Source organism: Chrysemys picta, chromosome 7 (genome assembly GCF_011386835.1).
Source record: "Chrysemys picta bellii isolate R12L10 chromosome 7, ASM1138683v2, whole genome shotgun sequence".
Taxonomy (NCBI): Eukaryota; Metazoa; Chordata; order Testudines; family Emydidae; genus Chrysemys; species Chrysemys picta.
In genome coordinates this window covers 122,648,967-122,665,281 of record NC_088797.1, presented here as the reverse complement: position 1 = coordinate 122,665,281, position 16,315 = coordinate 122,648,967, and the positions used below count along the sequence as shown (strand labels likewise).

General features: G+C 48.6%; 1 protein-coding gene across 3 annotated transcripts in view; it reads left to right on the top strand.

Moving 5' to 3' along the window:
* The window catches only part of SORCS3 (sortilin related VPS10 domain containing receptor 3), a 530,373-nt gene that overhangs the window by 401,287 nt on the left and 112,771 nt on the right, over positions 1-16,315 (top strand). For all 3 annotated transcript variants that reach the window (XM_065552531.1, XM_005303514.5, XM_065552530.1), the window contains exon 7: positions 10,906-11,024. In XM_065552531.1, coding sequence (XP_065408603.1) covers positions 10,906-11,024 — 119 coding nt within the window. The remainder of the gene's footprint in view (positions 1-10,905; positions 11,025-16,315) is intronic.

The window sequence follows — 16,315 nt, the reverse complement described above, 5'->3', positions numbered from 1 at the left end:
TCTGTGATATAGTTTGGGCACAAGCACCCGTATGTGTGTCCAAATATCTCCTAGCCTCTTGGCTTTGCAAAACTGGACTGGACATCTCCTGAGATTTGTGTATTTCTTACCTCCAGCCTTTCTCAGGGCCTCAGCCCTTCTATCGGATTTGCAAGCTGTGTAATCAGTGGGCCAGATCCTCAGCGGGTATAAATCAGCATTTCTCCATTGAGAACCATGCAGATTTACCCCAGCTGATCATCTTGCCCTGTTGGTACCCGAGTGGATGTTCATCCATCTGGCCAGACTGTATGGCCAATTCTGCATGAGCTGCAAGCGCACAGGACAAGAAAAGGTTCGGTGTCTCAACTGTCCTTTCTGGTTCTTGTCGCAGCCCTCGAACAAGCCTGTTTATTAACCTCGTTTAAAATGAACGGCTAGAGATCAGCCTCGATCCAAACCACAGCGGCAGAGACTAAGGGGATGTCTGCACTGCCGGTGTGGGGTCTGACTGCAGCTCGGGCTCGCTCGGGTGCCGGAGCATTGAAGCTGCAGCAGCGTGGGTTTCAGTGTGAACTAGTGCCGCGAGTGATTACCCAAGCTTCCAGGTGAGCTTGTACCGTCCCGGTTGCCATGGCTGTACTGCTCTGGAACCTGAGCTAGCCGGATTCAAGCCAGCTCAGGTCTATCTACTCGAGTTGCAGTCATACCCCGAGATGGCAGTATTGACATGCCCTTAGACAAAGTCCAGAGCCAGATTTTGCAGATCAGGACCCACCTCTGTGATCTGTGCCAGTTCTCCTCCTCTCTCTGGTTGCAACGAAAGCACCGGCTGGAAGCAGGCAGCAGGATTTAGCACAGTGTCAGACCAGAGTGTGGCAAACCTTCCCCAAGCCATTCAACCTTCCATTGACTTCCAATCCTTCCTTCTCCCTGGCAGGAGGGCTGGCCCCCTCCAGGCTGCCTTCCTCCCTGCTTGCCCCCAGAAAGCCTCCCAAGCTTGCCTTGAAGGGAGGGTTGAGAACCAGATGCATGGACAGGCCTTCTGGCAGCATGGAGTCAGTTTGGAGAGGTATTCTTTCAGACTAGAGATGGGACTCGCCGAGTCCCCAAGCTGCTGGAAACCTTTTGAATCCTTTCACCCCCAGGTTTACAGTTTGACCTTCCACCAACCCTGTCCGACTGTATTTACATTTCATGCGCTTTCTGATACAGAGGTGAGCCCAGTCTGCAAATATCCCCAGAAATAGAGGGGTGAGCGAAGCAGGCATGTGCCCAGGCCCCAAACCCAGAGATCAGAGGGTCAAAACCATCCTCAGATAGCTCCAGACTCCTCCTTTTGCCCAACAGCTTAGTGGTTCATGCTCTGCCCTGCTAGGTGGGATACCCGGGTTGGAGTCCTACTCCCGGACTCTTTGGCTTGTGGTAGGAAGGAGGTTAGCCTACACCATTATAATGGTCCCTTCTGGCCTTGGCGTTCTTGGATTCTGGACTTCCCCAAAGTCTGCGCATGTTCAGATCTGAGCTTTTAATTCAGGTGTGTCTTTAATCTGATCCTTTTGCATTGTGAAATACCTGTTTCCTCCCTTATTGCAGTGGATTCCATCATTTAACCTCCTGCTTGAATGGGGCTATTCCTTAGTATAGCCAGTCATGTTTAATCCTCAATATTCAGTAAATTATCTTTTCATTTCCTGTCAGACCATGGGATAGACTGTCTGCCCCAGGAAGGGAGACAAGCTCATTATTGTATCCAGAGTCTGTCAGGTTTGAAGATTTGTTTTATTTCATCTACTTCATTGCGTTAAATAAAACTAAATAAGAAACAAAACAGAACATAGGCAGAGGGGGGGAAAAAACCCCTGCCTTTCTGTAAATGTTAAGCAGGTGCCCTTCTTTGTATAAATTTGATTACTAGTGTAACACACTCGAAATGACACATTTCCCAGTAGGCAGAAAGCTGGTTGTCATGTCAACACTTGAGCTTTCCCCCCTCTCTTCCTTCTGTTTTGTGACTTACCATCAGCAAATAACCCAGTGTGTGGGGGGATAAGAATATCCAACCGACTGTGTGGGTGAATGTACTGTGGCAAAGGGCTTCTAAAAATACCACCCTAGACGCATTCCCATTGCTCTTCCCGTGCTCGGTGCAGAAAAGATCTGCAGAGAGTCGTGCCATGCATGCTGGGATGTTGCCATCTGTGGGTGACATAACGCTATATGTATCTTAGAAGGTTGTTTTTATCCACCTATGTTGGGGTGTGCACTGCCCACCAGCCCTGATAGGGTTAACGAGGGCCTGAGAGGCCAATTAGGTTACCTGGCATCAACTACAAGAGGGAGGGCCAGGTTCATTAAGAGTGAAGCCCAGCTGGGAAGGCCTGGGCCAACACTATAAAGCCAGGAGGCTGAAAGCAAGAAGGGGGCTTCAGGAGAGGGAGGCTACAGTCGTTCCCTGGGGTGAGGATGGTTGTCAGGGACAAAGAGGAAGTCCAGGGGGCGAGTAAGCCCTGAGATTGTGCTCTGGAGTAAGGAGTCTGGCAAGAGCCTAGGGCGGGGAGAAGTAGCCATGGGGAGTAGAATAGGCTTCTGTGGTAAACCCAGAAACAGGCATGTTACCAGAAAAGAGACACATGCAGAGAGCAGGGACTTTGTTACAATTAGTGGGGAAATGCGGGCAGACTATCCCCCCCAGACACAAGGGGAAGATGGGGTCGTTCAGGTAAGAAAATGGAACCACAGTGTGTGGAACCCTTCAGGTCTATACTCCCAAGCTGGCATGTGGAGGGGCAGACATGGTTACCTGAGCTCCCTGGGGAGCTCCAGGGGCTGTGGAGGCAGTCCTCCAGCAACGTTTGGAGACCCAACCAAGGCAGATGGAGGAGCAAGCTGAGCTGAGAAGGTAGCTGGCGATCTTGGTGAGGCAACAGAGGTAGCTCATAGAGATCCTGAGAAAGGAAACCACCAGGGGTGAGAGGAAGAAGGGGAGGAAAAGGTATACAGGGACCAGGAGACCAGAGGCACAACCTAGGGTATGTTTTGCCTGTGGTCCACAATGGCACATAAGAAGAGCATACCCTTGTATGAACTGTGAGAAGAAGGTTATCCCGGGAGAGGTGGGGCTAGACAGAAGGATGCAGAAGCATAGCCTACTGACAAGGCAAGGGTGAGGGTTTGTTTTGGGTGTTGAGAAGCTGGCCATACAAAAAGACACTACCCTCTCAGGAAATTGTAGGGTAGCAAAGGGGAAGGCGAGGGCCCCAGTGATGTAGAAAAAAATGAGTGTGTGTCCTGTATCTGGAGTATGCAGGAGGCAGGCAAAGTAGAAGTGGTGGTGGTGACCGTGGACGTTGCAGACATTGAATCCACGCACTTGGTAGGGGGTTGCACAGAGTTAAAAGATTAGGAGGGAGAAGAACCAGCCAGAAACAGGGACAAGCACAGACCCCGATGGAAAGGATGCTGTGGGATGTGCTGGAGCAAGCAAAAAGAATTCAGGAGACGCTAAGTAGCTGCAGAACTGGGCTTGTGAGCAGCTGTAGAGGATCAAGAGTTCCTGGGGGAGAAGAACCGGGACGGTACGGAAGAATAGGGCCGACTGTTACGCAGGCTGGGTAGCCTGGAGAAGGCCCAGCTCCAGCAACTCCAGGGCGGAAGGCATCTGTGCCCACGTGGGGGACAATCTTGAGCTGGAGGGTGTGTGCTGGGGTGTGCACCCTACTCCAGTCCTGCTAGAGTTCGTGAGGGCCTGAGAGGCCAGTTAGATTACCAGGCATCACCTGTGAGTGGGAGGGCCAGGGTTCATTAAGAATGAAGCCCAGCTGGGGAAGGGCTATAAAGCCAGGAGACGGAAAGCCGAAAGGGGGCTGTAGTCACTCCCTGGGATAACGTAGGTCATCAAGGAGAAGAAGGAAGTCCAGCGGGAGAGTAAGCCCTGAGATCCGGCCCTGGATTTAAGGGGTCTAGCAAGAGATGGAGCTCGTAATGTTGCTAGAGCTAGTTTTCCAGATCTAGACAGGAGGAAGCACACATTGCTGGGAGTGGAAATGTACCGCTGCATGCTTTATTACTGTAAAGTTCTTAGTACTGGGACTGGAGTGAGTGGGGTAGTTTCTATTACCCTTTATTTATCAGTGGCACTGCCCAGAACTAACAGTGTGTTTTCCATTGCACTTAAGTTCCCGATACAACTGCTCAGAACCAGCATTATAGTCTCGGCCACCTTGAAATTCTTAGTACCTCTGCCCCAAACCCATGCTAGAGCCTGTTACTCTGAAGTCTCCAGTGATGTTTGCCAGAACGAACCTCTACTAGAGGAGTCTCTGCTAACTTCAGGGCCCATTTCTCATCTTTTGTAGGCAACACTTCATTATATTCTCCCTTTAATTTCCCAGGGACTCCTTTCCTTCCTGCCAGAGGCTTTCAGTAGAGCTAGGGTGACCAGATGTCCCGATTTTGGGGGGCTTTTTCTTATATAGGCTCCTATTACCCCTCACCCCCGTCCTGATTTTTCACACTTGCTGTCTGGTCACCCTAGTGGAGCTGTGCTAGAGAACCTGGAACTTTGCAAAACCTGGCCAGTCTTGGGCTTGAGTATGGAAACACAATTAGCTACATTTAATAGAAACATGAATGGAGTCCCAAGAATCTTCCATCGAAACACAGAGCAAAACCTTTGGCTGACTCTGGAGAGGCCCAGACTCCGAGGCTGGCAGCAGGCTTTCAGGGCCAAAAGATCCTATCTATGTGCAATACTTGGAGCTTAAACCGATGTGATGGTTTTATATTAGCTTCCCTTTTGCCATTTTGGGTTCTAGGCAGCTGGACTTTCCAAATGAATCTCAAGGGCTGTGAAGTGGCTTCACGTGGTGTGAACCAAAACCATGGCATCTTGTTCACCTCACTTCTTGGAAACTCTCTATTTTCTCATATTTTAAGTGTCCTTGCTTTTTGTAGAGAAGTCTACAAGTACTTGACACTCAAGGGCACAGAAAACTTCCTCTGTCTAGAAGAAATGTGCCATCATGGCAGGTGTCCTCCCAGTGCTGTTTTCATTTTGTCCCTCAACTGGGATTTTTGTAAAGCAGTGTAAAGGCCAGCGTTCCCGGTTTGGTCCCTGGCAGGGGTGCAGGGGTGCTGAAATTTAATTTTTATTGTGGGGGTGCTGCTGATGGAAACCATGTATTTGGTGTTTGTTGTTACTACTTCAAGCCAGGGGGTGTGGCAGCACCCCTAGTTCCAGCACCCCTGGCTGGCTACGTGACTGTCAAGTTTACTTACATGGCTGGTGCAATTTTTGCTTTGTAAAACCCTCTGTGCTGCTCCGAGTACAAGGATGCTGTGTATAATCACATTCTGTCCTATCCGATACATGCCCATTTAGACACACATGACCTAAATAACACCGTGCCTTTCTAGGACACTTTCTAGCCAAGGATCTCAAAGCATACTAAAGAATTCAGCCTCATCTCTCTCCCTGCTTGGTCACTTTTTTACATGTTGAGAAACAGAAGCAAAAAGAGGTTAAGTGAATTACCAAAAGTGACACAAAGATAAGAACAGCCATATTGGGTCGGACGAATGGTCCATCTAGCTCAGTATCCTGTCTTCTGACAATGGCCAGTGCCAGATGTTTCAGAGGGAATGAACAGAACAGGGCAATTCTGAGTGCTCCATCCCCTGTAGTCCAGTCCCAGCTTCTGGTAGGTGGATGTTTAGGGACACGGGGCTGCATCCATGACCATCTTTGCTAATAGCCATTGATGGATCTATCCTCCATGAACTTATCTAGTTCTTTCTTGAAGTGTTACTTTTGGCCTTCACAGTATCCCATTGCAAGAGTTTCCACAGGTTGACTGTGTGTTGTGTGGAGAAGGACTTCCTTATGTTTGTTTTAAACCTGCTGCCTATTAATTTAATTGGGTGACCCCTCGTTCTTGTGGTTATGTGAAGGGGTAAATAACACTTCCCTAATCACTTTCCCTAATCTCACTTTCACTTTCTCCACGCTGTTCATGATTTTGTAGACCTCCCTTAACTATCTCTCTTCTAACAGTCCCAGTCTTTTTAATCTCTCCTCGTATGGAAGTTGTTCCATACCCCTAATCACGTGTTGCCCTTCTCTGTACCCTTGTGTCAGAATCTTGAAGAAAAATCCCCATCTCCCAGTCTAGTGACTTCAACATGAGACCATCCTTCCTCTCAACCACATGCTTCCGCAGACGAAGAATCTCATTCTGTCCCAGCCGCAATTTCTCTTTTAGACTATACATAATAACACAATAGCACATAACTAATAGCTAAAAGCACAACAACCTATAGCAGTACCCTGGAGAAGGTTAATCTCCATCTGGCTAGTATCCTGATGCAGCCATTTTGTTTCAATTACCTGTTGAGTTCCATTTCTCCTTTGGTCAAAATTGCGATGACTTTGCCCAACTCACTTTGCAGGGCAGTCCCGTATTACAGGTGGCACATCGGTGAGAGAGCCATGGTGCTGCATTAATGCAGCCAGCTCTCAAGGGAGTCATTGGTCTGAGCCTATTGACGGGCAGGCCCATTCCCAGCAGCAGCTCCAGTGAAAGGTTAGCAAGTTTGTTTTTTCCTCATGGGCTCTGGATTGCTGAACGCCTCAATCAACACAGTTGTGGTGCTTTTTTGAGCATCTCTGCACATCAGCATTTTCCGCTGACTTGAGCAAGCATTTAGATCTTGGAATGTGGATACAGTTCCTGCGTCCAAGATGAAAACCCTTCTTGTCTGACCTCACATTCCTTTCTTTTCCCCCCCCTTCCCAAGCTTAGCTGGTAAATGTGATCTTCAGGGGCGAGAGCAGAGCTGTCAAGGGATCAGAGTAATGGCTTGTGTGGCCTGGAAGGCTTACTACAGCATTAATCATTACCTAATTTCTTTTTTCCTTTTTCATTGCACTGGCTGGCCTGTGCCTGACTACTAATGGCTAGGGGCCATCACCTTAGTTCTCCACAGCGTCCCTAGGAAAAAACAGGTGGCTTATGAGGAGCTTTCCTTTTGAAACCTTGCTGTCAAGGAAGGGACTGTGGCCTCCTGCCCTATATTTCCAGTGCTGCTGCTTGACCTGCTGTGCAACCTTGGTCCGGGCCTCAGTTTCCCCATGTGACACACTGATGTAATATACTTACCCACGTCATGAGGGTGTTGGGAGGCTTCATGTCTATGAAAAGTATTGAGGTAATAGAAAGTAGGCAGAGCACCACTGACCAGACCACATCATTGCCTTCTCTTAATTGATTGACCCAGTTCCACTTGCATCAAGTTTAAGACTCTTGTCCATAACTGCCATGCCCTGCATGGCTCCATACTGACTTGCCTACATCTTGGGTCAGTCTCTTATTGGATTCTCCCTGCACCGCATGCCTGTTTATTAATCTACCTACTGAGCTGGGTCCTTCCCTGTACTACTTATTCATGTCTTCCTCCTGCTCCCAGGCCTTCTCAGAAGCAGCCTCCAAGTCATGGAATGATGTTCCAGTCCTGGTGTGATGGCCCCACCACCTTCTCCTAGAGCTGCCTCTTAAAGGCTCTGAACAGATCCTGAGCTAGTTTAAATCAGGATAGTTCTATTGAAGTCAATAGAGCTAAATTGATTACTCAATGAGGTACACAGTGAAAGTATGTGTTGAGGGGTGGGGGAGGAATATAGATTTGGGGCCTTTATCTAAAACAACTCCTTTCTTTGCATCTATTCTTATGTCTTCTAGACCAGTGGTCTCCAAACTTTTTTGATTGCGCACCCCTATCAGTAAAAATCTTTTGAGCACGCACCCCCAATATATGTATATTTATTTATGTATAAATTATATACATGTACTACTGTACTCATATATTATGTACATTATAAAACACACACAAAAAATAGAAATTAAAAAAGGATGAGATAAATATGAAATAAACACTATTTTTAAAATATTTTTTTATTTTATTTTATTTATTAATGGTACAAAAAACCTTTTTGCTTAGTGTGCGCAATGTGATTGAATATTCTTCATTATTTCTGAAAATCTTGGTTTAACACTTTGTGATACAGCGATTCGAAGGTCTGGATTAGGGTTAGGGTGTGGGAGGGAGCTCAGTGTGGGGGTGGGGGTGCGGGGTCTGGGAGGGAGTTAGGGTGCAGGGGGGCGCTCAGGGTGGGAGTGCGGGGTCTGAGAGGGAGTTAGGGTGTGGGGGGGGCTCAGGGTGGGGTGCGGGGTCTGGGAGGGAGTTAGGGTGCGGGAGGGTGCTCAGGGTGGGGGTGCGGGGTCTGGGAGGGAGTTAGGGTGCGGGAGGGCGCTCAGGGTGGGGGTGCAGGGTCTGGGAGGGAGTTAGGGTGCGGGAGGGCGCTCAGGGTGGGGGTGCGGGGTCTGGGAGGGAGTTAGGGTGCAGGAGGTACTCAGGGTGGGGGTGTGGGGTCTGGGAGGGAGTTAGGGTGCGGGAGGTACTCAGGGTGGGGGTGCGGGAGGAGCTCAGGGCTGGGACAGGCAGGAGGTGCAGAGCACTTACCTGGGGCAGCTCCTGTTTGGTGCAGGGGGTGTGCAGGTGGCTCTGCGCAGCGCAGCACCGCCCCCATGGCCACGATTCTGGGCAGGCAGGGACACCCAGAATGCAGGGGCTTTAGGGGCTGCAGGGCCCTGGGCTAAGGGGGCCCCAGGCATTGGAGGACTCCGGAGGAGCAGAGGCAGCCGCACAGCCAGCGGCCGGAGAGAAGCGGTGCTTTCCCCTTCAAAGCCAGCTGGAAAGAAGCGGCGCTTTGAAGGGGAAAGTGCCGCTTCTCTCTGGCCGCTGGCTGCACGGCTGCCCCTGCTCCTCCATGGGCCGGAGGACTCAGGGCCACATTCCGAAAGGGGCTTTAGAGCTGCAGGCTAGGCCCCCAGGGCCCCCTTAGCCCAGGGCCCTGCAGCCCCTAATGTTACCCGGGGTTCTTTCAACCCAAAGCTCTTGGTAACTTTTACTCTGTGCGAGGAAGTGTCAAGAAATAAATCAGGGGAGACACGGCCGTCCAACCAATAGATGGCTGGCACAAACAGGACAACACAAGAGTGCTTTCACTTAAAGCTAAACTTTACTTAGACTCAAGCACTTACACATGTCCACAACAAGATTAGTAAAACACCCCCAACCCTTGATAATTACCAAAACTGAGTGTGGCTCTCGAGTGGCACAGTAGCAACCCGTCTGCCAGTGGGGAACACAAGATGCATCCAGAGGGAGAGACCAGTCCCAAAGCGTCCCCCAGAGGAGTCCCACTATCTCAAGCTTTCCCCCCTTATTTATACATTAGTAATAGAATGACATGTCCCTTAAAGAAAACTTGTCAAGCAAGCAGTTCCAATGGGCAAGCAAGAGACTCCTTCTGATTATTGATTAACCAGGTATGGGTTTTTCCAGAGCTTACAGCCTTGAGGCCCCAGTAGACATTCCTGGGGCATATCCTACTCTTTTAAAATGCATGGATCAGCAACTTGAACACAATTCTTATCAGGAAGGATGCGGGGTCAAGCTGCCCTTTCTGTGGCACCCAAAACCCCCTCCCCTCCCCTCCTGCCTTGGTCAAGCTGAGATTGCTGAATGGCCAATTTACAGCTTGCTGACTAGGCTGCCTTTAACACTAAGCCATAGGGTTTTCAGGCACTTTACTGGTTTGCCAAAATCTCCACGTACACTAAAGCCCCTGCGTTCTGGGTGGCCTTGCCTGCTGTGGGGGGCAGCTTCCCCGCTTGTTTGCTCACTCCCTCCCTCCTCTGGCTGCCCCCGTTTTTTTCCCCTCGGCGGTGCTCCTCCTGCCAAGCCCCCCAATGGATCGTGTTGCGCACTCCCTGCGGTGCATGCACCCCACTTTGGAGACCACTGTTCTCGACTGTAAGCTCTCTGGGGAAGGACTGTCTCTATATGCATGTACTATACAGCACTAAATGAATCATCAGCACTTCCCAAATCATAATTACATTTGTTCTTTGGACACAGTCACCCTTGGATTCAGCAGCATGAGGGTCTTCTTAGACCCCCAGCCACTCCCGGATGTCCAGGTAGCGCTTTGTATCAGGTGTCCTTGCCAAAAAGGTATTGCAGCCTTTTGTTTTGTCCTATTGTTTCCCATGTCTTTGTCCTCTTGGCATTAGAACCCTGCCATCAGTGCACAAGGGGCTGTGTCTTAAAACTCCTTGGACACTCCAGCTGGTGTAGAATACCAAGGTGCTTCGTGCCAAGAGCATGTCTTGCATGAGCTCTGTGATCTGCGCTAGCTGTTGGTTAACTTCTGGAGGAAGTTGTAAGATTTGTCATGACCAAACCCGATATGGATTGGCTGCTGGCTTTCTCTCTCTCTCTGTGGGATACCACAAAAGCTGGGGTCAGCCAAGAGGCTTGAGCTAATGACTTCCTGGGTTGAACAGAAGGTGGCAGCACATTTCGTATGAGAGGCTAGACCCTGGAACTGATTTCCTTCCTCGGCCATCACAGGCCAGATCTGCTGACATTCGGGGTACGCTGCAAGGCTCATCTATCTCCCCAGGGCTCGGATGATTTCAGGAGAGGTTATGAGTGAGTTTGAATAGGCGTATGTAGTGGATAGAAGGAGAGCAGTCTGGGTGGGTGGGAAATCTTTTTCTATGCCTTGGGGGCCTAATGAATTTTTGATGTGTTTATAAGGAGTACACAGAGTTTAGACCCTGGATAGAAGTGGGTGCAGTGGTTTACATAGGGGGCTGGAATTTCTTCCTGACCTAATCAGGTGATCATCTGATGCCCTGAAGCATGAGGATGGCAAACACATTTAACTTTAACATCCAGGATACTGTAGCCCAGGCTGACATTTCCATTCTGTGCCCTTCTTTTGAGCTGCTTATTACGTTTTTGGACCATGAGCTCCTGGGCAGGAATTTCTCATGTGTGCCTATGCTCCTATTACAGACGCCCACTATATAACCTGTCGGATCCAGGAGTGCTCGGAGACTACCAGAAGCGGACCGTTTTTGCGCTCCATCGACACCAACTCACTTGTTGTCCAGGATGAATATGTCTTTATTCAGGTACATTGACACAATATCTGAGGGGAGTGGGTGCGTGGTGTGGCAGGCTGGGGCTAGGTAGATCCTGCACTATACAGCATGTTTTCTTCTTCCTGGAGGGAGGAAGGATGGTTTAGAGGTAAGGCATGGGACTGGAAGTCAGAAGGCCTGGGAACAATACCTCACTGCCACAGATTTACTGCATGGCCTTGGGTAAGTTGACTGATCTCTCAGTGCTTTAGCTTCCTTATCTGATATGATGATTCTTACCCACCTTACAGGGCAGATTGTAATTCCCCAAATGGAAGGTGCAGACTGTTGTTATGGTTGTCTGGAAAATGCCACGGAGCACCTGTTAGCAAACCGTGGCCTTGATAGAGAGGGCAGAGAAGCAGTGTCCGGTGAAGACAATGTTGAGTGAGCAGCCATTGAGGCAAATAGAAGAGTTGACCAGGCTTGACAGTCAAACAAGGAGGCAGAAAGCTAATGGGTTAGACAGGAGATCAGCTTGGAAGGCAAAGTGACTGGAGAGGAAGGCAGGGGGATTTGGGAAGAGAGGAAGATATAAGGCTGAACCAAAGGGAAAGAAGGTTGGGAGAGGTGGGGGGGTGGATGACCACCCTGTGGATGGGGAGGGGAGAACCCGAAGGAGGAGACTGCCCAAGAAGGCGAGGGGCTGGATGGAACAGCCCAACCGCTCCCCAGCATGTCCCATGGGGACAAACCAAGGGGGAGGGGGTGAGAGAATGGCCACCCTATGAGACAGCAGCTGCAGAGGAAGTTTCATCCAGGTGGAGACCAGGATCCAGGTTTTTGTGAAGGGGAGAGGACTGAGCAATGAAGACCTTGAGGATGGTGGTGATCTTAGAGTCACAGAGTTCAAAGCCAAAAGGGACGAGCAGATCATCTGGCTGATCTCCAGTATAACGCAGGCCTTCATCGCCACGCAGCCACTCCCACACCCATGCCACCAACCAGGATTAGACCATAATACTACAGCCCTCGGGAGGCTAAATTATCGTGTGCCACAAGCAGAGAACAAGAGGTACCCAAGTGCACCAGCGCCCGAGAGCCCTGCAATGGCAGAGAAATGATTTGGTGAGAGATGGGCCCAGATGATCCAAGCAAGTTTTGACAGAGATGTAGCTGATGTTTTGGGTGGGAGGATGGGGGTAGGATAACAAAGAAACAGACTTGGCCCTTCAAGAGCTCTCTCTTTTTGCAGAGCGGGTGGGCTTTTTGTTCTTTTGTTTTCTTTAAAATTATGCAAAATCGCTTCTTCTATTGGGGAAAAAAAAATGAGCTTTTCCAAGTGATTGTTTAACTGGGGAGATCACTAGCTCAGTGCCGGGGGCAGGGTAGAGCTCCTTTGATGTAATTAGCACTTCTGCCTCTAGAAAATATCTTAATAACCTATGTGTCTGCAATTGGAGACACCCATAGATCTTTTGGTAAACATCTACTGTACACCAGACCTCTGAGAGAGCCTGCATTAAACTGGCTTTTTATATCGGCAGTCTAGAGCGTTCCCAGGCTCCTGTGTCCCTTTCTGGCTTACAGCACATCTGATAAGAGTTTATCATTCCATAGCTCTCAATGGCACTAGAACAAGGCCTGGGATGTTGAACTCTTTGTATGGGTGATGGGGAACCCTGCGTGGTGTGAGCATTTGTCTGCCTTAAATTGGCAACCGCTGGAAATGGAGCGCTTGGGGCTCAAATTAATAGTCACTAATTACTCCAAGTAAAAATATTTGGCAACACTTTAAATGAGGTGTCTTAAATGTACTTCGCTCTGCATTTCATTTAGACTTAATTGGCAGATTTTTTTTTATATTATTTTGAACGTTAAATAACTTACAAATTACCATTTAAGAACGTGTTGAGCTTTAACAGCTGCATTAGAGATATGTGCGCAGGCCTTGATTCTGATCTCACTCTATGCCCAGAATGAATCAGGAGATGATATAGATGTCCGCCGATGTATACAGCTATCTAGATATCCACCAGTGTATATCCAGTGTAACTGAGTTCATCATTAGGCTAGCAAGATCAGACCCTCAGCAGGAGTAAAGCTGTGTGGCTCAGTTTACCTCCAAACAAAGCTAACAAGATGTTAGGGTGCATAATATGGAAAATGTTAGGATGAGTGGCTTGCCCTCCTCTGGAATGCTGCGAGCAGTTAGTGACCACCTTAAAAAGATATTGCAGAATTCGAAGAGGTGCAGAGGAGGGTGAATGAGAATGATTAGAGGTTTGGAAAATTTTAATATGAAGAGAGATTGAAATGATGGGGATTGTTTAGTGTGGCAAGAAGATGAATAAGAGAGGACACAGTAAACATATATTATGATGGACTCCATTAAAGAAGGAGTGGCCACATTCCAGTTGTCATTCATATGAATGATAATACTAGATAATACTTAGACCCACCATGAGTGCAGGGGACTGGACTAGATAACCTCTCGAGGTTCCTTCCAGTCCTATGATTCTATGAATTAAACTCATCACACACTGAATAGCTATCAGATTGAGCTGTTATTTCTAAGATGCCTAGCATAGTCATATCTGAGCTTGGACAATAATGCATAAGTTATATACTTAAGACAAAATCCCTCCCTCAGTTACACCTGTCAAATTTCATTTACATTAATGAGTTTACTGTGCTGTTGCCAAAGCCGGAACTGGGTTCGTATTGTATCGCTGCAACATCATCTAAAAATTGCCCTTTGCACAAAAAAAAAGCCATTTGCAAAAATAACCCCAAAATATATTATTTTAACATGCTTTCGAATAACTACTTTCAAGGGGGTCTGTGAGTCATTCAGCTGCAATATCTCCATTAAAATCAGTGTCGTTTTTTTCCACTACATTTTCATCAAGTAGAGAATGCCTATAGTTTTCTGTGTAGCTGTAGTGCACGGCCCATCCTGTCTGTGTCTACTTGTGACCAAAATGGTTTCACTTTCTGAATCCAGCCTTGGAGATGATCCACAGATGTCTATCAGATTTGGATTGCTGTTAATTACTTGAGTTGTTGCTCTAGTCTCCTGGATAAAGCTTACATTGTAAACTCTTTGGGTGGGGACAGTCTTTTTGTTATACCTGTGCATGTGCCTAGCAGAATGGGGCCCTGATCCCTGTTTCAGATCTCTGGGGATTTCCGCATTACAGAGCTGGTTGGAAATGTGTTTTCTTTCCAGGGAAACATTTTGAAGGTAGTTATTCATTTTCCCCTCAATTTTTCAGAGACTTTTTCAGGTGATCAGGAACCAAAGTTTTCAAAAACTGAAACATTTGTTTTTTCAGTAAAGCCCGAAAAGACTTTAAAATGGAGATTTTTCTCATGATAATTTTCACTTGGCTGAAGAGGCATTTTTGACCCCTCTACTCCCTCCCCCAAAAAACCCTCATTGAAAAATTACCTACCAGCTATAAAAACAATAATAATCAAGTGCTCTGGGATGTGTAGCATGAAGATTCTAGTTTTCCTTGATGATGTTCTCCTAGCGTATCAGATGTTCTGCTAGTTTAGCTCATCATCTAGTTAATACCCCTGTGCTCCCACGTCTATCAATATCTGCAGGGGTCCGGAGGGAGGGTGGGGCTATTTAGAACTTTGGACCAGAACTCGGCCATTCTCTTTGAACCAACTATAATCCATGAGCACTGAAGGACAGAGATGGGGCGAGGCAATTGCATGCTAATTGCGTTGTTTTAGGATGGTAGGGCGTGGTGTGGGTTGGATAGCCCCAAACACAATGCAGGCTAACATGGTCTGAACTCTGGTTTAGACAGGGTTCTACAGGGCAGCAGAGTAAGGAAATTGGTGGGTGTTCTTCTGGATTAGAAACTAGAGATGAGTCCATACCAAATCTTCAGATCCAACCCTCTCTGAACCTTGGGGAAGCTTGGCTCCTTATTTGAACTTTGTGGCTGGTGGCCGTTCTCTCCAGTGGACCAAACCAGCCCTTTGGAGCTGAACACCCTCCACCGCGGGAAGAACTTGGATCTGAATGTGGTAGCAACCCTCCTGCCTCAATCTTCGATCAGTAGGGATTGCTATTTGCCTCAGGATCTGCTTCATTTCCACTTCAAATTGGAAGCTCCCTGCACCATTAACCAAAGGGACACATGATGGGGAGTAATAAATAATCATTATCCCAGCCTTTTTAAAGAGCAGGACCATAGACTCCCTTTCCTCCTGTAGCCCATGTGGCATATTTATTCAGCTGCTTAGGAGCATGTAGGATGTGATTCTAATGAGAGCTGTGTGGCTAGCCCAGAAGTGCACAGACACTGGCTAGTTAACCGTTGTTAATATCTATCACTCTGTCTCTCTTGCCATTCCTCCTCATATCTGGCCACCTTCTATTGTATTCCATTTGTTGTTCAGTTTCCTGGGCACCTTTAAAACTGGGCTTTTCTCTCTCGACTCTGGTTTCCCCCAAATCAAGTGATTCTCTGATCGGTGGCTGCTCTGAGCACCTGACCTGTGTTCAGCGACTCCCTCCAATCAATCACTGTTGCTGTGACAGCAGCGCGACTTGAGAACCGCTGCTGTATTGCCTGCTCTGGTTGCAGATGATGATGATAAAGGAGTTAAGACAGAGATGTTAAGGGCAGGGGGCAGTTTGACTATGGCTGGCATTCTTCCTGATTCAGACGGTGTCTGTGGTATTATCATGTGCGAGCAGGGAGCAGTCGCTTTGTCATTAGCAGCCTGGAGGTTCGGTGCTGTGAGAGCAAACTGCTCTGACAAATGATTTCTTCTGGAGGACTGGATTCTGGGTGGAATGTGGGAAATTTAGGTCAAAATTCTCCTCCACTGTCTGCACTACCAGTCACTTGTCTAGAAGGATGGTGGTTAGGGTCCTAGCCTAGGATTTGAGAGACCTGGGTTCATTTCTCTACTTTGCCATACAGGGGCGGCTCTAGATTTTTTGCTGCCCCAAGCACGGCAGGCAGGCTGCCTTTGGCAGCGCGCCTGCGGGAGGTCCCCAGTCCCGTGGATTCGGTGGCATGCCTGCAGGAGGTCCACCGGTCCCACAGCTTCGGCGTACCCGCCGCCGAATTGCCGCCGAATCCACGGGACTGGCGGACCTTCCGCAGGCAAGCCGCCGAAAGCTGCCTGACTGCCGCCCTCGCAGGGACTCGCAGGCCGCCCCCCGCAGCTTGCCGCCCCAGGCACGTGCTTGGAGCGCTGGTGCCTGGAGCTGCCGCATAAGATCAGCTATGCTGGGTGTGACAATGCGGTTCTGGCGGAACCCAACTGAGAGTGCCAACTCAGGACAAATTGCTCAAATAGGGCAG